This window comes from Nerophis ophidion, linkage group LG03, assembly GCF_033978795.1.
Source record: "Nerophis ophidion isolate RoL-2023_Sa linkage group LG03, RoL_Noph_v1.0, whole genome shotgun sequence".
Taxonomy (NCBI): domain Eukaryota; kingdom Metazoa; phylum Chordata; class Actinopteri; order Syngnathiformes; family Syngnathidae; genus Nerophis; species Nerophis ophidion.
The window spans coordinates 76,940,609-76,967,460 of record NC_084613.1 but is presented as its reverse complement, the minus strand read 5'-3'; the positions used below and the strand labels follow the sequence as shown (position 1 = coordinate 76,967,460).

The 26,852-nt window shown below is 40.4% G+C and overlaps 1 protein-coding gene across 1 annotated transcript in view; it reads right to left on the bottom strand.

Annotated features, from left to right (window-relative positions):
• The window catches only part of plb1 (phospholipase B1), a 75,341-nt gene extending 52,653 nt beyond the window's left edge, over positions 1-22,688 (bottom strand). The window contains exons 1-7 of the mRNA XM_061893794.1: positions 22,616-22,688; positions 6,457-6,491; positions 6,326-6,392; positions 4,907-4,970; positions 4,792-4,826; positions 2,939-3,002; positions 652-700 (exon numbers count right to left, since the gene is read on the bottom strand). Coding sequence (XP_061749778.1) covers positions 652-700; positions 2,939-3,002; positions 4,792-4,826; positions 4,907-4,970; positions 6,326-6,392; positions 6,457-6,491; positions 22,616-22,688 — 387 coding nt within the window. The remainder of the gene's footprint in view (positions 1-651; positions 701-2,938; positions 3,003-4,791; positions 4,827-4,906; positions 4,971-6,325; positions 6,393-6,456; positions 6,492-22,615) is intronic.
• Between the last annotated feature and the right edge of the window lie 4,164 nt (positions 22,689-26,852).

The window sequence follows — 26,852 nt, the reverse complement described above, 5'->3', positions numbered from 1 at the left end:
TTTAGACTACACTACTGATAACATACAGTATAAGTAAATCCCATAGGGGTGATGAAAGGATGGTCAGCGCCTGAGAGCTGCGGCCTACCACCATGACCCCCGCACTCCCTTCCCTCTGTTGCTACATATCTCGAGATGTAATTGTAATACGTATATGTGCTTTGCTATGGAGGTTTTTTTTCCCACTCCAGACTGGGCCCCCTTAGGAGCCCAGTCGAGATTGTATTTTTTTACTCATCCTTCCCCAGCATTTTGCTTTTTCCCCCCATCTTTTACGGGGCGCTTTGTGGCGACCCATCAGCGTTCCTGTCCTGTAATCCTGTAGACTGTTTGTTTGTCCAATCTTGAACGGAATTGTGCTGAAAACAACATTTCGTTGTACTTGTGCAATGACAATAAAGACCTACCTACCTCAGGAACAATTCATTTATTTTATTTTTGACAATTCATCGAAAGTTGAGTAAAAAGCAAGCTAGGAGGAAAATATTCACCCGCAGGCCGCACTTTGGAGATCACTGATCTATGATGAAGTATGCTCAAAAATGTATTATAAAATAGCATTAGGCCCCTGATAAGTGCATGTTACTCTCTGCAGTTGAGTACTCCTATGCATTAAATACAATATGGTGCTCTGCAAGGGTCAAAGTATACCTGATGTGACGGAGATAAAGACAGGTCCTCCACTTCCTCCAACAAACTCCTGCAACACATTCACTTCAGTCATGTTGACATGGTGTGCGTGTGTGTGTGTGTGTGTGTGTGTGTGTGTATTTCTACCTTTCTTGAGACATCAACAAGGAAAACTACCTTCCATATGAGGACCAGTGAGCAAGTGATGACATAAATCATGGTCCCAATACGGAAAATCATCGCATCTAACAGAGAATGTCTCATTTGCACCCCCTGGTGGTGAAATCCATCTAAATTAGGGTGGTCCCAAAAAGGAGGGATTTTTCAAATTGACTCTGTTGCAAGTCTTGTGTATTCTTTGTAACTTGTTTGTGTGTGCTATGGCTATTGAGGTTTTTTTTTTTCCTGGTCTCATTCCGGACCCTCTCCCCGGGAGTCTATCCTTATCCTGAGACTGAATTTTTTTTTTTACTCCCCCTCCCCCTGCACACACACACTCACAAATGTTTACCTGCTTACCACCTTTTTAAGGGCCACCCTGGAAGTTGGCTGATAGCGGTCCTGTTCTGTCTCCCCTGTAATGTTTGTCTGCTCTTGAGAGAGACTCGTGCTGAATACTGTGTCGGTTTTAAACGTGCTCCACCTCTGGCCACATATGGTAATAAGTGTGTGTAGACATTTGAAGTGCTCCCCCTCTGGCCAACATATGTAATAACAAAGGTGTGTAAGGAATTGAAATGCGACCCCTTTGGCCAAAGCTAATACAAAAAAATAATGAAATAAATATGTATATAGAGGCATACTAAAACAATGTACTAAAAGATTACAATTTTTATATCTGCACAGTATTTATATATTATTTATGTTGTAAATACAAATCTTTATATATCTAAGAAGGGTAGTCCTAAAGAGGTAGGCCTTTATCAGATGTCTCAAGAAAGTAGAAAATACAAGTGTGGTGTGTGTGTGTGTGTGTGTGTGTGTGTGTGTGTGTGTGTGTGTGTGTGTGTGTGTGTGTGTGTGTGTGTGTGTGTGTGTGTGTGTGTGTGTGTGTGTGTGTGTGTGTGTGTGTTCTTGTATTTCTACCTTTCTTGAGACCTCAACAAGGAAAAGTGCCGTCCATGTGAGGACCGATGTACAAGTTAGGACATAAATCATGGTCCCAATACGGAAAACCATCACATCTAATAGTGAATGTCTCATTTGGTGGTGAAATCTAAGGGTGGTCCCAAAAAGGAGGGATTTTTCAAATTAATTGTGTGTCGGTTTTAAAAGTGCTCCCTCTCTGGCCAACATGTGAAATAACAAGTGTGTGTGTAAAAAAAAAAAAAAAAAATGTTTTAAGTGCTCCCCCACTGGCCAACATATATAATAACAAGTGTGTGTAAGAAATTGAAATGCACCCCCTTTAGCCAAAACTAATAAAATAAAAATAAAAATCAAATAAATATGTATATAGAGACATACTGTAATAACTTGAAGTAAATCATGAAGATTAAAAACCAATTACAAACACAAATTTAAATAAATAAAATTAATTAATTAAAAGCAGTCTTTTTCACAATGTATCAATTTGTTCTTATAAAATTGGGGAGTTTCTCATATTCTTTCTGTTTTTGTAATTTTGCAATATTTTCTCATAAAAATAATACTTGTTTATGTAAGATTATTACTTTTTAATGCAAAATGGTGACATTTGTCATATAAAATTAAGACTTGTATCACCACATTGCCATTTTTTCTGATGTTCTTATAAAGTACTGACATTTTTTGAGTAAAACGATGACTTTTGTCATAGTCTTTCTATGAAAAAATTCTGATTATTATAATAATATTGCCAACATTTTAAAGTTTTCCTATAAAATTGTAACTTTTGTCGAGTAAAATTACGACTCTTTTCATAAAAATGCAGACATTTTTGGCTTTTCTTGTGAAATCGCAGCTGTTATTGAGTAAAATACCAACTTTTATCATAATATTGCACAAATGTTTAGTTTTTCTTGTCAAATTTGGTGTTGAGTAAAATTACGACTTTTATTATAATACTGCCAAAATTCCAAGTTTTTCTTGTGAAATTCCAATTAATTTTTCACGACAATCTTTTTTATATCTGATAGTATATATATACTATTAATGTTGTAAATACAAATCTTTATATATCTAGAAAGGGTGGTCCTAAAGAGCTAGGCATTTTTCGGAGGTCTCAAGAAGGTAACACATTCAAGAATTTATGTGTGTGTGTGTGTGTGTGTGTGTGTGTGTGTGTGTGTGTGTGTGTGTGTGTGTGTATGTGTGTGTGTGTGTATACCTGGGTTGTAATGATCCTTCCCCATTTGCAGTGATCACCTCAGGGTTAAAAATAGACAGCAGCTCTATACATGGTGAATGACAGATTAATCATTTGTGGGGATTTTTTGTTCAAAGCAATGGGTCTCAATTACTTTCTGTCACACCCCGCTTAAGGGACAGACTTTTTTCATGCCCTCCCCGGAAGTTAGTGTTCATTTATTTTTGTCTGTATGTGTCAAGATAGTTCTTTATTGACACAAAGGATGCAATCACGCCATTGCCTCTCACGCTGTTTATTTATTTATCTGTACATTTCAAGACACTTGCTATTACCGTATTTTTCGAATATAAGGCGCACTGCCAATGAATGGTCTATTTTTTATCTTTTTTCCTATATTAGGCGCACCGGATTATAGGGCGCATTAAAGGAGTCATATTATTAATATCTTCTAAATGTAAAACACATCCCTGTGGTCTACATAACATGTAATGGTCGTTCTTTGGTCAAAATGTTGCATAGATTATGTTTTACAGATCATTTTCAAAACCGCTTGCTGACAGTCGCTTCAGTGTGCGTCGTTTTTTTGGGCGATCCTATTTACGTGGGTCACCTTCGGCAGTGTCTTCTCCCCGTCATCTTTGTTGTAGCGGTGTAGCGTGCAAGGACGGTAGTGGAAGAAGTGTCAAAAGATGGAGTGAACTGATTTAATGACATTCAAACTTTACTTCAATCAATAACGGAGCAGTTTCTCCTCATCCGGAAACACCAACAAGGCTGGAATTGTGTCCCGTGAAAAACCGTCGGACCGGAACTCTCTAATAACTAAAGTTCCTTGGGTGGATAATGTAAACTCACTACACCGGTATGTTTTAGCGCTTTCATGGCGAGTTTACATACAGATATAAGTAAGAACTTTACAGTATTTTATATTAGAAATGGCAACAGCAGAGGATGAATGTCCCATAACAAGAAGATAGAGAAAAAGAAGAAGCTTATCGACTATGGTGTTTTCACAGACTACAAAGGCGGAAGCGCGCAATTTTTCAGGATTCATGCAGATCCCAAATACAGATCAGCAGGTACCAGAAGAAAAGTTGCTTTTGAATAGTATTGCAAAACAAAACGCCAGATAATATGTCTTACCTTATACACACACCCTAATAATACTCGTATGTTGATGCGCATCAAGCTTTTTGATAGATTTTTGAGTGCCGTGTGTAACGTTTTATATTTTCAATTGAACATATAAAATGTTGGTGTTGTTTACTTGAGTCATAATACCATCATATTGCAGTCTACAGGTATCTCTTATGTTTGACTGCCATCTACTGGTCACACTTATCATTACATCATGTGCCAAATAAAATTTCTTCAAGGTCGGTAAGCAAAACCAGAATTTATCCGGACATTAGGCGCACCGATTTATAAGGCACACTGTCGAGTTTTGAGGGAAAAAATGGATTTTAAGTGCGAATTATAGTCCGGAAAATACGATATATTGTCTCTCACCCCAGAGCACATCACTTGATTTAACATATTTATATTTTATACCAAGGATATATGACTTTTGGTACGTAAAAAACCATGAAAAAGCCAAAATTCTACTATTGACAAATAGTCATACTATAAAAAATATTTTAAAAAATCAATATACCATGACAGTATGGTTCAGTAAGTACAGTGATTCAACATAAAACAGTATGTCTTTATAATTTTTCACATTTTTCAAAATATGTGTATTTAAAAAAGTGTTTTTTACATTTTTGCAAATATTATCACTAACATATATATATATATATAAACAAATTCAACTTATACATTAAATACAATGATGTGAATATTATATATCAATGGACAAATATTTTCCTTACCGGCAACTTGACTGACTAGCCTGGACGTTACATTCCTGAACAAATAATTACATGAATCTGTTAGTAGGGCTCTACAGTATGTGGTACATACTACAGTAATGTACCGTGTGTGTACCTGCCAGACAGCGACGTGCTCAGGGAATACAACGCTGAGATATCTGCAGGTTGGACGGCATGAACTGATACAGACGGGAAAATAAGAGGAATACATGAAGACATTTAGAATTGGATTATATATTATATACAGTGGGGCAAAAAAGTATTTAGTCAGCCACCGATTGTGCAAGTTCTCCCACTTAAAATGATGACAGAGGTCTGCAATTTTCATCATAGGCACACTTCAACTGTGAGAGACAGAATGTGAAAAGAAAATCCAGGAATTCACATTGTAGGAATTTTAAAGAATTTATTTGTAAATGATGGTGGAAAATAAGTATTTGGTCACTTCAAACAAGGAAGATCTCTGGCTCTCACAGACCTGTAACTTCTTCTTTAAGAAGCTCTTCTGTCCTCCACTCGTTACCTGTATTAATGGAACCTGTTTAAACTTGTTATCTGTATAAAATACATCTGTCCACAGCTTCAAACAGTCAGACTCCAAACTCCACTATGGCCAAGACCAAAGAGCTGTCGAAGGACACCAGGAAAAGAATTGTAGACCTGCACCAGACTGGGAAGAGTGAATCTACAATAGGCAAGCAGCTTGGTGTGAAAAAATCAACTGTGGGAGCAAAAATATCAGAAAATGGAAGACATACAAGACCACTGATAATCCCCCTCGATCTGGGACTCCACGCAAGATCTCATCCCGTGGGGTCAAAATGATTATGAAAACGGTGAGCAAAAATTCCAGAACCACACGGGGGGACCTGGTGAATGACCTGCAGAGAGTTGGGACCAAAGTAACAAAGGTTGACACACTACGCCGACAGGGAATTAAATCCTGCATTGCCAGACGTGTCCCCCTGCTTAAACCAGTGCATTTCCAGGCCCGTCTGATATTTGCCAGAGAACACATGGGAGAATGTCATGTGGTCAGAGGAAACCAAAATAGAACTTTTTGGTATAAACTCAACTCGTCGTGTTTGGAGGAAGAAGAATACTGAGTTGCATCCCAAGAACACCACACCTACTGTGAAGCATGGGGGTGGAAACATCATGTTTTGGGGCTGTTTTTCTGCTAGGGGGACAGGACGATTGATCCGTGTTAAGGAAAGAATGAATGGGGCCATGTATCGTGAGATTTTGAGCCAAAACCTCCTTCCATCAGTGAGAGCTTTGAATGGTTGACCAAATACTTATTTTCCACCATAATTTACAAATAAATTCTTTAAAATTCCTACAATGTGAATTCCTGGATTTTTTTTTCACATTCTGTCTCTCACAGTTGAAGTGTACCTATGATGAAAATTACAGACCTCTGTCATCATTTTAAGTGGGAGAACTTGCACAATCGGTGGCTGACTAAATACTTTTTTTGCCCCACTGTATATACTGTATATCAGTGTGTATAGAGAGATTATACGCAGCTTACCTGAGGAGGGAGTAGAGAGTGAGGAAAGTGGGGATGGTGAGCAGAGAAATGCCTTGTAGCTTTCTATCTGTAACATATTATACACATTAGTGATATAGAGTAATATCTATCATAAGTGGCATTTACACTACCTGGTCATTGTCTTGCATGTCAATGCTGTAAATGTCTGAATGGGATATGTGGAGAAAAAATGGTTGAATAAAAAAACAGCAACAATATGGCAGACCACATTAAATGACATGGTGGGTCACGTTAATGAGGTGACAAACCACATTAATTGAAGTGGCAGACAACATGGGACGGCGTGACGGACCACATAAATGACGTACGAACCACTCGTTGAGTAGCTGCCACCAGCAATTACATGCCGCAGGGCTGAAGACTTGTGTATTGTTTTTTTTTCATGTGGCCCCCCCTGACAACCTATGGCAGGGTTGTCAAGCTTGTGTTTATTGAGGGATACTACCATGAATTGATTGATAAACAAGTTGAAAAAGTTATTGGGGTGTTACCATTTAGTGGTCAATTGTACGGAATATGTACTGTACTGTGCAATCTACTAATACAAGTATCAATCGAAAACAATCAATCAAACACATTGCAAGTATGGCTGGCCTTATAGGGCCACATTAATTGAAGTGGTGGACCATGTCAAATGATCTGGCGGACCAAGTTAAATGACATGGTAGGCCTCATTAAATGACGTGACGGATAGGTTGATTAGTAACACTAAATTGGCCCTAGTGTGTGAATGTGAGTGTGAATGTTGTCTGTCTATCTGTGTTGGCCCTGCGATGAGGTGGGGACTTGTCCAGGATGTACCCCGCCTTCCGCCCGATTGTAGCTGAGATAGGCGCCAGCGCCCCCCGCGACCCTGAAAGGGAATAAGCGGTAGAAAATGGATGGATGGATGGATGGACCATATAAATGACGTGACAGATCAGGTTAAATGATATAGAGCAGTGGTTCTCAAAAGGGGGTACGCGTACCCCTGGGGGTACTTGAAGGTATGCCAAGAGGTGTCACGCCTGTAAATCTGTTTTTTCTGTTTGATCATGTTTTGTTTTGTTTTCTGGACTCTTGTTCCATTTTGCACTTCCTGGTTAGCTTTTGTTACCATGTCAACGCATTAGTTCCCACCTTGTCACGCCCCTGCCCTCAGTCCCGCACCTGTTCCTGATTATCGCAGCCAGTATTTAAGTAATTTTCTTTCTGTTCATCAGTCCGGGAACTTCGCTTTCATTGCCTTTCATACTTCATGCCATGCTTTTCGATTCATCCACGCCAAGGAAGTTTTTGTTTGTATTTATGCCTTTGATAGTATCTTTTGTTTGTTTGTAGATAGTATCATAGGGACGGCGTGGCGCAGTGGTATAGTGGCCGTGCGCAACCCGAGGGTCCCTGGTTCAAATCCCACCTAGTACCAACCTCGTCATGTCCGTTGTGTCCTGAGCAAGACACTTCACACTTGCTCCTGATGGGTGCTGGTTGGCGCCTTGCATGGCAGCTCCCTCCATCAGTGTGTGAATGTGTGTGTGAATGGGTAAATGTGGAAGTAGTGTCAAAGCGCTTTGAGTACCTTGAAGGTAGAAAAGCGCTATACAAGTACAACCCATTTATTTATTTATCATTTATTAAATGACGGGACAGACCGTATAAATGACGTGACGGATCAGGTTAAATGATCAGGTTAAATGATATAGAGCAGGCATTGCGATGAGGTCGCGACTTGTCCAGGGTGTACCCCGCCTTCCGCCCGATTGTAGCTGAGATAGGCGCCAGCGCCCCCCGCGACCCTGAAAGGGAATAAGCGGTAGAAAATGGATGGATGGATGGATATAGAGCAGTGGTTCTCAAAAGGGGGTACGCGTACCCCTGGGGGTACTTGAAGGTATGCCAAGAGGTGTCACGCCTGTAAATCTGGTTTTAAGTTTGATCATGTTTTGTTTTGTTTTCTGGACTCTTGTTCCATTTTGCACTTCCTGGTTAGCTTTTGTTACCATGTCAACGCATTAGTTCCCACCTTGTCACGCCCCTGCCCTCAGTCCCGCACCTGTTCCTGATTATCGCAGCCAGTATTTAAGTAATTTTCTTTCTGTTCATCAGTCCGGGAACTTCGCTTTCATTGCCTTTCATACTTCATGCCACGCTTTTCGATTCATCCACGCCAAGGAAGTTTTTGTTTGTATTTATGCCTTTGATAGTATCTTTTGTTTGTTTGTAGATAGTATCATAGGGACGGCGTGGCGCAGTGGTATAGTGGCCGTGCGTAACCCGAGGGTCCCTGGTTCAAATCCCACCTAGTACCAACCTCGTCACGTCCGTTGTGTCCTGAGCAAGACACTTCACCCTTGCTCCTGATGGGTGCTGGTTGGCGCCTTGCATGGCAGCTCCCTCCATCAGTGTGTGAATGTGTGTGTGAATGTGGAAGTAGTGTCAAAGCGCTTTGAGTACCTTGAAGGTAGAAAAGCGCTATACAAATACAACCCATTTATTTATTTATCATTTATTAAATGACGGGACAGACCGTATAAATGACGTGACGGATCAGGTTAAATGATATAGAGCAGTGGTTCTCAAAAGGGGGTACGCGTACCCCTGGGGGTACTTGAAGGTATGCCAAGAGGTGTCACGCCTGTAAATCTGGTTTTAAGTTTGATTATGTTTTGTTTTGTTTTCTGGACTCTTGTTCCATTTTGCACTTCCTGGTTTGCTTCTGTTACCATGTCAACGCATTAGTTCTGTCACACCTATGGATCTTGTTTTGTCATGTTATGTTTTTGATTTTGGACAATCAGTCACGTTTTGCACTTCCTGGTTTTGTTTGTTTCCATGCCAACCTCATTAGTTTTATCCCAGTCACGCCCCTGCCCTCAGTCCTGCACCTGTTCCTAATTATCACAGCCACTACTTAAACCATTTTCTTTCTGTCCATCAGTCTGGGATTTTTGCATTCTGCTTCATGCCACATTTCTATCACAAACCTCCACGCCTTGCCACGCTGCTAAACATTTGGACCACGCCACGTAAGATCCATGTATTCTTTCGCCTAAGTGCTGTTTTTTTTTGGTTTATTGTTAGCATCTTTTGTTCATTTATAGATAGCCATGCCATTGTGCTGTTTTTGTTAACGTTTTAGCATATATTATTATCCGCCATCGAGCGTGCTTTTTGTTTTGCCTTTTGTATTTAAATAACAAATAAAGATGTACTTACATTAAGTCTCACCTTAAAACTCATTTGTATACTCTAGCCTTTAAATGGACTCCCTTTTTAGACCAGTTGATCTGCCGTTTCTTTTCTTTTTCTTCTATGTCCCACTCTCCTTTGTGGAGGGAGTCCGGTCCGATCCGGTGGCCATGTACTGCTCGCCTGTGTATCGGCTGGGGACATCTCTGCGCTGCTGATCCGCCTCCGCTTGGGATGGTTTCCTGCTGGCTCCGCTGTGAACGGGACTCTCGCTGCTGTGTTGGATCCGCTTTGGACTGGACTCTCGCGACTGTGTTGGATCCATTATGGATTGAACTTTCACAGTATCATGTTAGACCCGCTCGACATCCATTGCTTTCCTCCTCTCCAAGGTTCTCATAGTCATCATTGTCACCGACGTCCCACTGGGTGTGAGTTTTCCTTGCCCTTATGTGGGCCTACCGAGGATGTCGTAGTGGTTTGTGCAGCCCTTTGAGACACTATTGATTTAGGGCTATATAAGTAAACATTGATTGATTGATTGATGGCTGATTCGTCCCACATCATCCTTGCATCGAGGAAGCACAAACACCCACAGCTCAAGCCTGACAAGTTCCCACCTTGTCACGCCCCTGCCCTCAGTCCCGCACCTGCTCCTGATTTTCACAGCCAGTATTTAAGTAATTTTCTTTCTGTTCATCAGTCCGGGAACTTCGCTTTCATTGCCTTTCATACTTCATGCCACGCTTTTCGATTCATCCACGCCAAGGAAGTTTTGGTTTGTATTTATGCCTTTGATAGTATCTTTTGTTTGTTTGTAGATAGTATTGCCATTGTGCAGTTTTTGTTTTAAGTTTTAGTATAGATTATTATCCGCCATCGAGCGCGCTTTTTGTTTTGCCTTTTTTTTTTGTATTTTGAGTATAAATAAAAAAACATGGACCTGAATTCACGCCTGGAAGGAGCACAAACAATCCATGTCCAGGTCGGACAAGAGGTATGTGAGATTTTTTTTTTTAAATATTCTGAAAATAGCAACGATTCAAAAATCCTTTATAAATATATTTATTGAATAATACTTCAACAAAATGTGAATATAAGTTCATAAACTGTGGAGAAAAAAAAAAGCGTTGACAGCTAGATTTTTTGTGAAGTGAAGTGAATTATATTTATATAGCGCTTTTCTCAAGTGACTCAAAGCGCTTTACATAGTGAAACCCAATATCTAAGTTACATTTAAACCAGTGTGGGTGGCACTGGGAGCAGGTGGGTAAAGTGTCTTGCCCAAGGACACAACGGCAGTAACTAGGATGGCACAAGCAGGAATCGAACCTGCAACCCTCAAGTTGCTAGCACGGCCACTCTGCCAACCGAGCTATGCCGCCCCTCATAAATATTGATGTTAAAGATTTCTTCTTTTTTTTGTGAAGAAACGTTTTTCATTAAGTTCATGACTCCAGATGGATCTTTATTACAATCCCCAAAGAGGGCACTTTAAGTTGATGATTACTTCTATGTGTAGAAATCTTGATTTATAACTGAATCACTTGTTTATTTTTCATCAAGTTTTTTGTTATTTTTTACATCTTTTTTTCCAAATAGTTCAAGAAAGACCACTACAAATGAGCAATATTTTGCACTGTTATATAATTTAATAAATCAGAAACTGATGACATAGTGCTGTATTTTACTTCTTTATCTTGTGGGTGGCATGGCGTAATGGGCAGAGCGGCCGTGCCAGAAACGTGAGGGTTGCAGGTTCGCTTCCCACCTATTGACATCCAAAAAATCGCTGCCGTTGTGTCTGTGGGCAGGACACTTTGCCACTGGTGCCGCTCACACTTGTGAATGAATGATGAATGAATGATTGGTGGAGGTCGGAAACCGGCAGCCACGCTTCTGTCAGTTTACCCCAGAGCAGCTGAGGCTTACTTTCTCTCTGGCACTCACCGAGGGTGGACGCTTTCCTTTCCTCTCCCTTATCTCTCCTGCTTGCTTCTTTGTTTTGTCTTGTCTTAACTTTCTTGTTGCCTCTTTTTGCACTGCTCTCCAAATCTAAACATTGGAACTATTTCACTGGCCTCAACAAAATTGACAAGATCCTGGGTTTGGGGGAACCTGCTGTCGTGACGAAGCGGTTGTTGCTGGACACACGACGGACTCTTGGGAGAAGAAGGACCCTTTTCTGTCGAGGACGTGAAGATATCCACCTATTCGGAATTATGACAACAGAACATCTGCTGATTGGAGTAAACGTTGCTCTGGTTTGTCGACAAATAGGAAGTTTCTGGCAGTCTTCAAAGTACCCCAAAGCTGCCACAAATGATTGGAGAACTGTGGATTACATCGGACTGTCTATCCCGCAGTTTTTGAGGACCAGTCATAGACAATTTTAGAGTGAAAAGCAAATTTTAGTTTCACTCGCATACAAATCATTTTAACTTGGATTGTTTCCCTGGCTTGGAGACTCTCCCGAAGATCGCTGCAGGAAGACACAACAAACTCCTTTTTTTGTCTCTCATGGACACACACCTGTTGTTGTGAACTTTGGACTAGCGATGGCAAATACATCAAGGCCGCGGAACAGAGACATACTCTGGGCTTATACACACACACATCCACAAAAAACATATACGCCACACATACACCCCCCCGTCCCCCAATCCAACACCTTCGACGCAAATCCCGTAGGGGTGATGAATGGATGGTCAGCCCCTGAGAGCTGCGACCTACCACCATGACCTTGAACTACCTTCCCTCTGTTGCTAGATATCTGGAGATGTATGTTGTAATATGTATACGTGCTTTGTTATGGAGGTTTTTTCCCACTCCGAACTGGGCCCCCTTAGGAGCCCAGTCTGGATTGTATTTTTTTTACTCATCCTTCCCCATCGTTGACCTTTCTCCCATCTTTTACTGGGCGCCTGATGGTGACCCATCAGCGTTCTTGTTCTGTAACCTTTGTTTGTCTAATCTTGAACAGGTTTGTGCTGAAAACAAAGTTTTGTTGTACTTGTTGCAATGACAATAAAGACCTACCTACCTACCGACTTACCACCACAAGGTGTGAATGAATGATGGGTTCCCAATTCTCTGTGAGCGCTTTGCGTATCTAACAATAGAAAAGCGCGATATAAATCTAATCCATTATTATTATTATTATAATTATTACTTGAATTAAAAAAAAATTCACAGGGGGTACATCACTGAAAAAAGGTTGAGAACCACTGATGAGTTTTCCTTGCCCTTATGTGGGCCTACCGAGGATGTCGTGGTGGTTTGTGCAGCCCTTTGAGACACTAGTGATTTAGGGCTATATAAGTAAACATTGATTGATTGATTGATTGATATAGAAGACCACATTGAATGACGTGACAAGCCACATAAATGATGTGACAGGCGTTCTTAATCTATGTGACGGGCCACATTAAGAGAATGATTTGACAGACCGCATAAATAATTTGACAGACCAAATTAATTGACGTGACGGCCCACATTAAAAATGATGTGGCGGATCACGTTAAATGCCGTGGCAGACCACTTTCAATGACAGGGCGGGCCAATTTAATGATGTGATGGATCACATTAAATGACGTGATGGATCACTTTAAATAACGTGACGGGCCGCATTAATTGACATGACGGATCACGTTAAATGAGGTTGCAGACCACTTCAAATGATATGGCAGGTTATTTTATATGATGTGACGGATCAGCAACTTTGAGGGTTGCAGATTCGATTCCCGCTTCCGCCATCCTAGTCACTGCCGTTGTGTCCTTGGGCAAGGCACTTTACCCACCTGCTCCCAGTGCCACACAGACTGGTTTAAATGTAACTTAGATATTGGGTTTCACTATGTAAAGCGCTTTGAGTCACTAGAGAAAAGCGCTATATAAATATAATTCACTATTCACTATAATTCACATCACATTAAATGATGTGATGGACCAGTTTAAATAATGTGACAGACCACATTAAATGATATGGTGGACAACATTAACTGATCAATCAATCAAAGTCAAAGTTTATTTATATAGCCCTTAAACACAAGTGTCTCAAAGGGCTGCACTGAAGCACGACATCCTCGGCCTCAGATCCCCCTGATGTGGCAGACCACATTAAATAACATGGTAGGCCACCTTAAATGACTTGATGAACCACGTTAAATGATTTGGCAAACCACATTAAATGACATGAAGACCCCATTAGATGACACGACGGACCATATAAGTCATGGGTGTCAAACTCTGGCCCGCGGGCCAAATTTGGCCTGCCGTGTAATTTCATTCGGCCCTTGAGGCTATATGAAATTAACATTAGAGCTGGCCCGCTGGTTTTATACAGCGGCACCGCTGTAACACCGCTTTCACCACTAATACTCATACTTGCCAACCCTCCCGATTTTCAGTGCCCCTCCCGAAAATCTCCCGGGGTAAAAATTCTCCCGAATTTCTCCCCATTTCTACCCGGACGACAATATTGGGGGTGTGCATTAACGGCACTGTCTTTAGCGTCCTCTACAACCTGTCGTCACATCCGCTTTTCCTACATAGAAATAGTGTGCCAACCCAATATAAATAAATAAATGATAAATGGGTTGTACTTGTACAGCGCTTTTCTACCTTCAAGGTGCTCAAAGCGCTTTGACACTACTTCCACATTTACCCATTCACACACACATTCACACACTGATGGAGGGAGCTGCCATGCAAGGCGCTTTACCAGCACCCATCAGGAGCAAGGGCAAAGTGTCTTGCTCAGGACACAAGGGACGTGACGAAGTTGGTACTAGGTGGGATTTGAACCAGGGGCCCTCGGGTTGCGCACGGCCACTCTCCCACTGCGCCATGCCGTCCCTATATGCGGTTTTTACACACACACGCACACAAGTGAATGCAATGCATACTTGTTTAACAGCCATACAGGTCACACTGAGGGTGGCCGAATAAACAACTTTATCAATCTTACAAATATGCACCACGCTGTGAACCCACACCAAACAAGAATAAAAAAAACATTTCGGGAGAGCATCTGCACCGTAACACAACAAACACAACAGAACAAATACCCAGAACCCTTGCAGCACTAACTCTTCCGGGACGCGACAATATAGCCCCCCCAAGTAATAATTAATGTTTTACTCATGCATTTTTTTCTTGCTACTTCAAGGCTTGAATGTTTGATTATTTTTTTATTGTTATTTTATTTGCAAATGTATTATTAGCCTGTGGAAAAGGTTTATTTTGATATTTACTTCAGAGGGCTGCAAATAGAAAAGAGGCATTCAATTTTTATTTGAATTTTATTTGATATGCCATTGATATTTTTTTATTATTAATATTATTATTTAAAACTCGATTTTACATGTCACTATAAAGTTATATAAGCGTTGCTTGTTCAATATTCAATGCAAAACTTGTTTGGGTCCCTATTAAAAGGTTAATTTGTTCAACCTCGGCCCGCGGCTTTGTTCAGTTTTAAATTTTGGCCCACTCTGTATTTGAGTTTGACACCCCTGATATAAGTGATGGGACGGGCCACATTAAATGATAGGGTGGGCCACAATGACCGATGTCACAGACCACATAAATAATTTGACAGACCACATCGAATGACATTAATTAATTGATAAGACGTACCACTTTAAATGATGTGGCAGACCACTTTTGGTCGGTATAGCGCGGTTGGTAGAGTGGCTGTGCCAGCAACTTGAGGGTTGCAGGTTCGATTCCCGCTTCTACCAACCTAGTCACTGCCGTTGTGTCCTTGGGCAAGACACTTTACCCACCTGCTCCCAATGCCACCCAGACTGGTTTGAATGTAACTTAGATATTGGGTTTCACTATGTAAAGCGCTTTGAGTCACTAGGGAAAAAGCGCTATATAAATATAATTCACTTCACTTCACTTTGAATGACAGGGCGGGCGTGACTGATTACATTAAATGACATGATGGACCTCTTTAAATAATGTGACGGACTAGTTTAAATAATGTGACGGATTATGTTAAATGACATGGCGGACAACATTAAATGATCAATCAATCAAAGTCAAAGTTTATTTATACAGGGGTCACCAACGAGGTGCCTGCGGGCACCAGGTAGCCCATAAGGACCAGATGAGTCGCCCGCTGGCCTGTTCTAAAAATAGCTCAAATAGCAGCACTTACCAGTGAGCTGCCTCTATTTTTCAAATTTTATTTATTTACTAGCAAGCTGGTCTCACTTTGCTCGACATTTTTAATTCTAAGAGAGACAAAACTTAAATAGAATTTGAAAATCCAAGAAAATATTTTAAAGACTTGGTCTTCACTTGTTTAAATAAATACATTTATTTTTTTACTTTAAATCTTTTAACTTTCAGAAAGACAATTTTAGAGAAAAAATACAACCTTAAAGGGATTTCAGGATTTTTAAACACAAATACCTTTTTACCTTTTAAATTCTTTCCTCTTCTTTCCTGACAATTTAAATCAATGTTCAAGTAAATTAATTCCTTATTGTCCATCCATCCATCCATCCACCATCTTCTGCTTATCCGAGGTCGGGTCGCGGGGGCAGCAGCCTAAGCAGGGAAGCCCAGACTTCCCTCTCCCCAGCCACTTCGTCTAGCTTTTCCCGGGGGATCCCGAGGCATTCCCAGGCCAGCCGGGAGACATAGTCTTCCCAACGTGTCCTGGGTCTTCCCCGTGGCCTCCTACCAGCTGGACGTGCCCTAAACACCTCCCTAGGGAGGCGTTTGGGTGGCATCCTGACCAGATGCCCGAACCACCTCATCTGGCTCCTCTCGATGTGGAGGAGCAGCGGCTTTACTTTGAGTTCCTCCCGGATGGCAGAGCTTCTCACCCTATCTCTAAGGGAGAGCCCCACCACACGGCGGAGGAAACTCATTTCGGCCGCTTGTACCCGTGATCTTATCCTTTCGGTCATGACCCAAAGCTCATGACCATAGGTGAGGATGGGAACGTAGATCGACCGGTAAATTGAGAGCTTTGCCTTTCGGCTCAGCTCCTTCTTCACCACAACGGATCGGTACAACGTCCGCATTACTGAAGACGCCGCACCGATCCGCCTGTCGATCTCACGATCCACTCTTCCCTCACTCGTGAACAAGACTCCTAGGTACTTGAACTCCTCCACTTGGGGCAGGGTCTCCTCCCCAACCCGGAGATGGCACTCCACCCTTTTCCGGGCGAGAACCATGGACTCGGACTTGGAGGTGCTGATTCTCATTCCGGTCGCTTCACACTTCTTCTTATTGTATAGAATAATACATCTATTTTAATTTAATTCTTCATTTTAGCTTCTGTTTTTTCGGCAATATTTATTCAAACTTATTATGATTAAAATTCAAAAAAATTATTCTGGCAAATCTACAAAATCTGTAGAATCTAATTTAAATCTTATTTCAAAGTATTTTTGAATTTCTTTTACATTTTTTCCCTTTTACGGAAGTTTTTTTTGTAGAGAATAAATGATCAAAAAAACACTTCATTGAACGGTTTAAAACAGGAGAAAACACGAAAAAAATGAAAATAAAATTTTGAAACATAGTTTATCTTCAATTTCGACGCTTTAAAATTCAAAATTCAATCGAAAAAAATGAAGAGAAAAACTAGTTAATTCGAATCTTTTTGAAAAAATTCAAAAAATAATTTATAGAACATCATTAGTAATTTTTCCTAATTAAGATTAATTTTAGAATTTTGATTGCATGTTTTAAATAGGTTAAAATCCACTTTGAAATGAGATTTAAATTTGATTCTACAGATTTTGTAGATTTGCCAGAATATTTTTTTTGAATTTTAATCATAATAAGTTTGAAGAAATATTTCACAAATATTCTTCCTCGAAAAAACATAAACTAAAATGAAGAATTAAATTAAAATATATTTATTATTCTTTACAATAAAAAAATATATGTATACTTGAACACTGATTTAAAAAATGTCAGGAAAGAAGAAGAAGAAATGTAAAAGGTCAAAAGGTATATGTGTTTAAAAATCCTAAAATCGTTTTTAAGGTTGTATTTTTCTCTAAAACTGTCTTTCTGAAAGTTATAAGAAGCAAAGTAAAAATATAAATGAATTTATTTAAACAAGTGAAGACCAAGTCTTTAAAATATTATCTTGGCTTTTCAAATTCTATTTGAGTGTTTTCTCTCTTAGAATTAAAAATGTCAAGCAAAGCAAGACCAGCTTGCTGGTAAATAAATACAATTTAAGAAATAGAGGCAGCTCACTGGTAAGTGCTGCTATTTGAGCTATTTTTAGAACAGGCCAGCGGGCGACTCATCTGGTCCTTACGGGCTACCTGGTGCCCGCGGCCACCGCATTGGTGACCCCTGGTTTAAGGTAAATTGAGCAAATTGGCTATTTCTGGCAATTTATTTACGTGTGTATCAAACTGGTAGCCCTTCGCAATAATCAGTACCCAAGAAGTAGCTCTTGGTTTCAAAAAGGTTGGTGACCCCTGCCTTAAACACTAGTGTCTCAAAGGACTTGACTGTCATCCTCGGCTCAGATCCCACTGATGTGGCGGACCACGTTAAATGACATGGTGGACAACATTAAATGAAGTGGCAGACCATGTTAAATGACGTCCGTCACAAAATGACGTGACGGACCACAATAAACGATGTGGCAGACTACATTGCATGATTTGGCAGACCACATTAAATGATATGGCGGGCCCCATTAAATAATGCGATGGACCACATTTAATGACGTGATGGACCACGTTAAATTATGTGGCAGACCATGTTAAATGAAATGGCAGGCCACATTTAATGACGTGATGGACAACGTTTAATGACGTGACGGACCACGTTAAATTATGTGGTAGACCATGTTAAATGAAATGGCGGGCCACATTTAATGACGTGATGGACCACGTTAAATTATGTGGCAGACCATGTTAAATGAAATGGCAGGCCACATTTAATGACGTGACGGACCACATTAAATTATGTGGTAGACCATGTTAAATGAAATGGCGGGCCACATTTAATGACATGATGGACCACGTTAAATGACGTGACGGACCACATTAAATTATGTGGCAGACCATGTTAAATGAAATGGCAGGCCACATTTAATGACGTGACGGACCACATTAAATTATGTGGTAGACCATCCATCCATCCATTTTCTGCCGCTTATTCCCGTTCGGGGTCGCGGGGGGCGCTGGCCCCTATCTCAGCTACAATCGGGCGGAAGGCGGGGTACACCCTGGACAAGTCGCCACCTCATCGCAGGGCCAACACAGATAGACAGACAACATTCACACTCACATTCACACACTAGGGCCAATTTTAGTGTTGCCAATCAACCTATCCCCAGGTGCATGTCTTTGGAAGTGGGAGGAAGCCGGAGTACCCGGAGGGAACCCACGCATTCACGGTGGTAGACCATGTTAAATGAAATGGCGGGCCACATTTAATGATATGATGGACCACGTTAAATGACGTGACGGACCACATTAAATTATGTGGCAGACCATGTTAAATGAAATGGTGGGCCACATTTAATGACGTGATGGACCACATTAAATGACGTGACGGACCACATTAAATGACGTGACGGACCACATTAAATGACTCGACGGACCACATTAAAATATGTGACGGAGCACATTAAATTATGTGGCAGACCATGTTAAATGAAATGGCGGGCCACTTTTAATGATGTGATGGACCACGTTAAATGACGTGACGGACCACATTAAATGACGTGACGGACTACATTAAATGACGTGACGGATCACGTTAAATGACTCGACGGATCACATTAAATGACTCGACGGACCACATTAAATGACGTGACGGACCACATTAAATGACTCAACGGACCACATTAAATGATGTGACGCACCACGTTAAATTATGTGGCAGACCATGTTAAATGAAATGGCGGGCCACGTTAAATGACGTGATGGACCACATTTAATGACGTGACGGACCACGTTAAATGACTCGACGGACTACATTAAATTATGTGACGGACCACGTTAAATTATGTGGCAGACCATGTTAAATGAAATGGCGGGCCACACTAAATGACGTGACAAACCACATTAAAGTATGTGGCAGACCATGTTAAATGAAATGGCGGGCCACATTTAATGACTTGATGGACCACATTTAATGACGTGACGGACCACATTAAATGACTCAACAGACCACATTAAATTATGTGACGGACCACGGTAAATTATGTGGCAGACCATGTTAAATGAAATGGTGGGCCACTTTTAATGACGTGATGGACCACATTAAATGACGTGACGGACCACATTAAATGACTCAACGGACCACATTAAATGATGTGACGCACCACGTTAAATTATGTGGCAGACCATGTTAAATGAAATGGCGGGCCACATTAAATGACGTGATGGACCACATTTAATGACGTGACGGACCACGTTAAATGACTCGACGGACTACATTAAATTATGTGACGGACCACGTTAAATTATGTGGCAGACCATGTTAAATGAAATGGCGGGCCACACTAAATGACGTGACAAACCACATTAAAGTATGTGGCAGACCATGTTAAATGAAATGGCGGGCCACATTTAATGACTTGATGGACCACATTTAATGACGTGACGGACCACATTAAATGACTCAACAGACCACATTAAATTATGTGACGGACCACATTAAATTATGTGGCAGACCATGTTAAATGAAATGGTGGGCCAGTTTTAATGACGTGATGGACCACATTAAATGACGTGACGGACCACATTAAATGACGTGACGGACCACATTAAATGACTCGACGGACCACATTAAATTATGTGACGGAGCACATTAAATTATGTGGCAGACCATGTTAAATGAAATGGCGGGCCACTTTTAATGATGTGATGGACCACGTTAAATGACGTGACGGACCACATTAAATGACGTGACGGACCACATTAAATGACTCGACGGACCACGTTAAATGACTCGACGGACCACATTAAATTATGTGGCAGACCATGTTAAATGAAATGGCGGGCCACATTTAATGACGTGATGGACCACATTAACTGACGTGACGGACCACATTAAATGACGTGACGGACCACATTAAATGACGTGACGGACCACATTAAATGACTAGACGGACCACATTAAATTATGTGGCAGACCATGTTAAATGAAATGGCGGGCCACCTTTAATGACGTGATGGACCACATTGAATGACGTGACGGACCACATTAAATGACTCGACGGACCACTTAAATGACTCGACGGACCACATTAAATTATGTGACGGACCACGGTAAATTATGTGGCAGACCATGTTAAATGAAATGGCGGGCCACTTTTAATGACGTGATGGACCACATTACATAACGTGACGGACCACATTAAATGACTCGACGGACTACATTAAATTATGTGACGGACCACGTTAAATTATGTGGCAGACCATGTTAAATGAAATAGTGGGCCCCACTAAATGACGTGACGAACCACATTAAAGTATGTGGCAGACCATGTTAAATGAAATGGCGGGCCACTTTTAATGACGTGATGGACCACATTAAATGACGTGACGGACCACGTTAAATGACTCGACGGACCACATTAAATTATGTGACGGACCACATTAATTATGTGGCAGACCATGTTAAATGAAATGGCGGGCCACTTTTAATGACGTGATGGACCACATTAAATCACGTGACGGACCACATTAAATGACTCAACAGACCACATTAAATGATGTGACGCACCACATTAAATTATGTGGCAGACCATGTTAAATGAAATAGTGGGCGTGAAGAACCACATTAAAGCATGTGGCAGACCATGTTAAATGAAATGGCGGGCCACATTAAATGACGTGATGGACCACATTTAATGACATGACGGACCACATTAAATTACGTGGCAGAACATGTTAAATGAAATAGTGGGCCACATTAAATGACGTGACGAACCACATTAAAGTATGTGGCAGACCATGTTAAATGAAATGGCGGACCACATTTAATGACATGACGGACCACATTAAATTACGTGGCAGAACATGTTAAATGAAATAGTGGGCCACATTAAATGACGTGACGAACCACATTAAAGTATGTGGCAGACCATGTTAAATGAAATGGCGGGCCACGGGCCACATTAAATGACGTGATGGACCACATTTAATGACATGACGGACCACATTAAATTACGTGGCAGAACATGTTAAATGAAATAGTGGGCCACATTAAATGACGTGACGAACCACATTAAAGTATGTGGCAGACCATGTTAAATGAAATGGCGGGCCACATTAAATGACGTGATGGACCACATTTAATGACATGACGGACCACATTAAATTATGTGGCAGACCATGTTAAATGAAATGGCTTTTTTTTTTTCTTCTTTGTCATGAAAAAGGGACGTTTTTGTCATGAAAAAGGGAGGTTTTTGTGGTTGGTGCACTAATTGTTAGTGTATATTGTGTTTTTTATGTTGATTTAATAAAAATAAAAAAAATATTAGTTTTTTTTTTTTTTATAAAAAAATCTTCTGCGGCCCGGTACCAAACAGGCCACGGCCCGGTGGTTGGGGACCACTGCTATACAGTACTTATGTTTACTTGGTCGTATTCCCTGGTTGAGGCAGCTGAATGATCTGAGCAGTGCTGCCACCTAGCTGCAGGCTTGTGTATCGCTCATGAATGAAAAAGGACGCTAATACTGGAAGTCCCTTGCTTCTCAGACCTCAGTGCAGACGACAGTGCAAAGTTGTCCGAGGAGAATGTGACAAATCTCACTCCAAAATAAAACCCCGCCTGGACTTTAGATTAAACTGTTGCCAAGTTTTGAGCAAATAAATGACGTGCATTTAAGTAAAACATTTACAAAGTGTTCCTCTTTGACATTCTGACCATAAAATTGCATTTGTGTTTTTTTTTTAAAGTTAAATCATCCACTCAATTGATTCACCCCAATTCATCGAATTAATCAAATTGCAAAAGTTGTGATTAATCTGATTAAAAATGTAATTATTTGACAAGATGAATAAATCAGTCATTGAAGCAAATGCAAATCTCAGCCCACCCAACAGTTTTAGGCTGCAATAAGTACAAAATAGCTTACCTGACAGCAGGGCACTGGACCCAATAAGAGCCTGAAGAATCAGGAGAATAAATCCAGTCATGATGGGAGCCATGACGATGAGGAATGAGGCTGTTTGTTGGTCTCTATATCTCCCTCCTGGTCTTTATGACAGTCCAGGAGGACGACCTGCAGAGAGGAAGAAGTCACAGAATTAACATGGTAAATGGTAAATGGGTTCAAATTGCATAGTGCTTTTCTACCTATTTTTTTTTGACACTATTTCCAAATTCATCCATTCACACATTGTCATTTAATTTCAGTCATTTCCATTTTTTGCATTTGCTTCACACATAAGAGTAAGAGGCTAACTTGCAAGGAGAAATTTTGTGACTATGTTAAGTCACTTGTGTTACTTCTGGAGATCCAGATGACAACAAGTGTAAAAAAAAAAAAAGTGGCATTGATGCACCTCAAAAATTGGTTAAACAATGGACAATACATATTTTAACATTAGTGGACTGGAAGCCCTACGACCTGACAGAGCAAATACTGTTTTTTTAAATGCTTAACTAACTCTGCTCCCTAATTGCTCTGCAAGGCAATTACAAGACTGCAAAGTAGAACCAGATCTACCACCCGAGCAACACCAAAAGGCAACTGTTACCTTCCATTCCGGAGAACATCTTTTGTCCAGACCGCCTTTTCAATAAAAGGAACACAACTATGGAACTCTCTACCTGACGTTTTTAACTGTATACCTGCACCTGTTGTTGTTGTTGTTGTTGGGGACAAGTGTTATAAATTAGCTTTGGCTGCAAACACTACGATGCATGCATTGGAAAACTGTTTCAGATATCTATGTTTCTGTATGTCTCTATTCCAAATAAACCTTTATATATATATATATATATATATATATTCTTCTTCCTCCAAACACGACGAGTTGAGTTTATACCAAAATGGATACATGGATGATACAGCAGAGGATTGGGAGAATGTCATGTGGTCAGATGAAACCAAAATAGAACTTTTTGGTATAAACTCAACTGGTCGTGTTTGGAGGAAGAAGAAGACTGAGTTGCATCCCAAGAGCACCATACCTACTGTGAAGCATGGGGGTGGTAACCTCATGCTTTGGGGCTGTTTTTCTGCTAAGGGGACTGGACGATTGATCCGAGTTAAGGACAGAATAAATGGGGCCATGTATCGTGAGATTTTGAGTCAAAACCTCCTTCCGTCAGTGAGAGCTTTGAATGGTTGACCAAATACTTATTTTCCACCATAATTTACAAATAAAGTCTTATAAATTCCTGGATTTTTTTTTTCACATTCTGTCTCTCACAGTTGAAGTGTACCTATGATGAACATTACAGACCTCTGTCATCATTTTAAGTGGGAGAACTTGCACAATCTGTGGCTGACTAAATACTTTTTTGCCCCACTGTAACTATCAGAAATGCAGCCAATATTGCATACAGATAATGTGCCATGAAACATGGAAAAATAAACTAAATAAACAGAGGACATAAGTAAAGGAAATTAAATTTACTTACAAACGAGGCATGATGATCCAATATGTGCATACAGCTGGACTAAATAGCAGGTTAGCACGATTAGCTTGCAGTCATGCAGCGGCCAAATATGCCTGATTAGTACTCCAACAAGTCAATAACGCACAGCATAAAATGTTTGGTGGACAAAATGAGACAAAGAAAGAGTGGCATTAAAACATTTCATTCTGTGGTAGCGTCTGAGAACGTTGCAAATGTAAACAAAATGTTGATTCACAGTACACACATAACGATGAGTTCAAGGGTTGCTGTAATTAGTGGGGCGAAACTGACTTCATGCCTTGTAGTCAGATAATGTATCAACATAGAATGGATCAAATTCTACCATGCTAATAATCAACATGCTAACCTACAGGATGATAGCAATTGACGAGTCCAGAAGTGTTAGATTAGATCTACAGGATTAGAATTTGAAGTTATACCTTGTTGTAGTAGTCGGATATTATTTCAACATAGAATAGACAACATGCTAACATACAAACAATAGGGATGCTAAATTGTAACATGGCAGCAACATGAGTATTGGAAGAACTCACGCAGATCCATAAAGCTTTTTGCATTGGGCCTTATAGTAGTCAGATAATATTTCAACAAAGAATGGATAACATGCTAACAATTGGCATGCTACCCAAACCATGATAGCAACTGAGGGTTAAATAGTTCTAAATCAGACCTACGTATAAGAATTTTTTTTACATCATTCCCTATTCCGAAAGAAAATTGATGAAAAATGCTAACAGTTAGTATTCTCGCACTATTTGACCACAAGTTGCCAGCATGCTGTATAGTAGCAATGTAGCATACACGTTGTTAGTATGTTAGCATTTTATTCAATCTCAATTTGAATAGTATGTGATTGCAGATTAGATAAAATGCTAACAGTTAAAACGATAGAATGTACGTCGTCAATGTTGCACGTGTACAACATTATAATACCCCTTGTATTATGTTGGGAAAAAATGACATTGATTATGTTGCGGGTCGTTTTGACCCGTACTGTGTAAATGCACTCAAAACAGTCAAGAAAACAGGTTAAACCGATAAAAATTTTATTTTAGGTTATATAAACATTTAGAAAAGTGGCATACAATACATTTTTTATTCCAATTGTATTATGTTAAGGGTCAATTTGACCCATTTCAGTTTTTGTGTTGATCAAAGTACTGGTTATCCTTTCTTTTTCTTGCTGAAATCTGGTGACTTTTCATCATCTAGGGTCATGAACTGGTGTGTAAATCTGGGCACTTTGTTGTGTAGTGGAATGTTTGTGCAGAGTTTGTATAAAAAGATGATGTTGCGAGTAATTTTGACCCAGGCGCTTTAATGTGGGTAAATAGCTGTTCAGATCCAAAAATAAACATGTCTCCTTGATGTACATTTTACTGTGATGTACAATTGTTTGTATTTTGCTTGTCTCTGAGACCCAGAGCCAGGTGTGTGAAGAGAGGGAACTTTCTCACACGTGTCCTTGTCTCCTCAGATGTCATCCTTCTGGCGCTCATTTTTGGTGAGTTTGTCAAAGAGATGACATGAGAACAGTGACAAGGACAAGTTTGAGAAAGTTCCCTCTCTTCACACACCTGGCTCTGGGTCTTAGAGGCAATCAAAATACAAACAATTGTACATCAAAGTACAAAGTACATCAACGAGACTTCTTTATTTTGGCTATTTACCCACATTAAAGCGTGTGGGTCAGAATGACCCGCAACATCAGCTTTGTATACAAACTATGCAAGACATTCCACTACTCAACAAAGTGTCCAGATTTTACACACCAGTTCATGACCCTAAATGAGGAAAAGTCACCAAATTTCAGCAAGAAAAAGAAAGGATAAACAGTACTTTGACAAACACAAAAACTGAAATGGGTCAAATTGACCCTCAACATAATAGAAGGGATATACAAACCCCGTTTCCATATGAGTTGGGAAATTGTGTTAGTTGTAAATATAAACGGAATACAATGATTTGCAAATCATTTTCAACCCATATTTAATTGAAAGCACGGTTGGTAGAGTGGCCATGCCAGCAACCTGAGGGTTGCAGGTTCGATTCCCGCTTCCGCCATCCTAGTCACTGCCGTTGTGTCCTTGGGCAAGACACTTTACCCACCTGCTCCCAGTGCCACCCACACTGGTTTGAATGTAACTTAGATATTGGGTTTCACTATGTAAAGCGCTTTGAGTCACTAGAGAAAAAGCGCTATATAAATATAATTCACTTCACTTCACAAAGACAAGATATTTGATGTTCAAACTCATAAACGTTTTTTTTTTGCAAATACTCATTAACTTAGAATTTCATGGCTGCAAAGTTGGGAAAGGGCATGTTCACCACTGTGTTACATCACCTTTTCTTTTAACAACCCTCAATAAACGTTTGGGAACTGAGGAAACTAATTGTTGAAGCTTTGAAAGTGGAATTCTTTCCCATTCTTGTTTTATGTACAGCTTAAGTTGTTCAACAGTCCAGGGTCTTGTTGTCGTATTTTACGCTTCATAATGCGCCACACATTTTCGATGGAAGACATGTCTGGACTGCAGGCGGGCCAGGAAAGCACCCGCAGTCTTTTACTACGAAGCCCCGCTGTTGTAACACGTGGCTTAGCAATTTTTTGCTGAAATAAGCAGGGGCGTCCATGATAACGTTGCTTGGATGACAACATATGTTGTTCCAAAACCTGTATGGACCATTCAGCATTAATG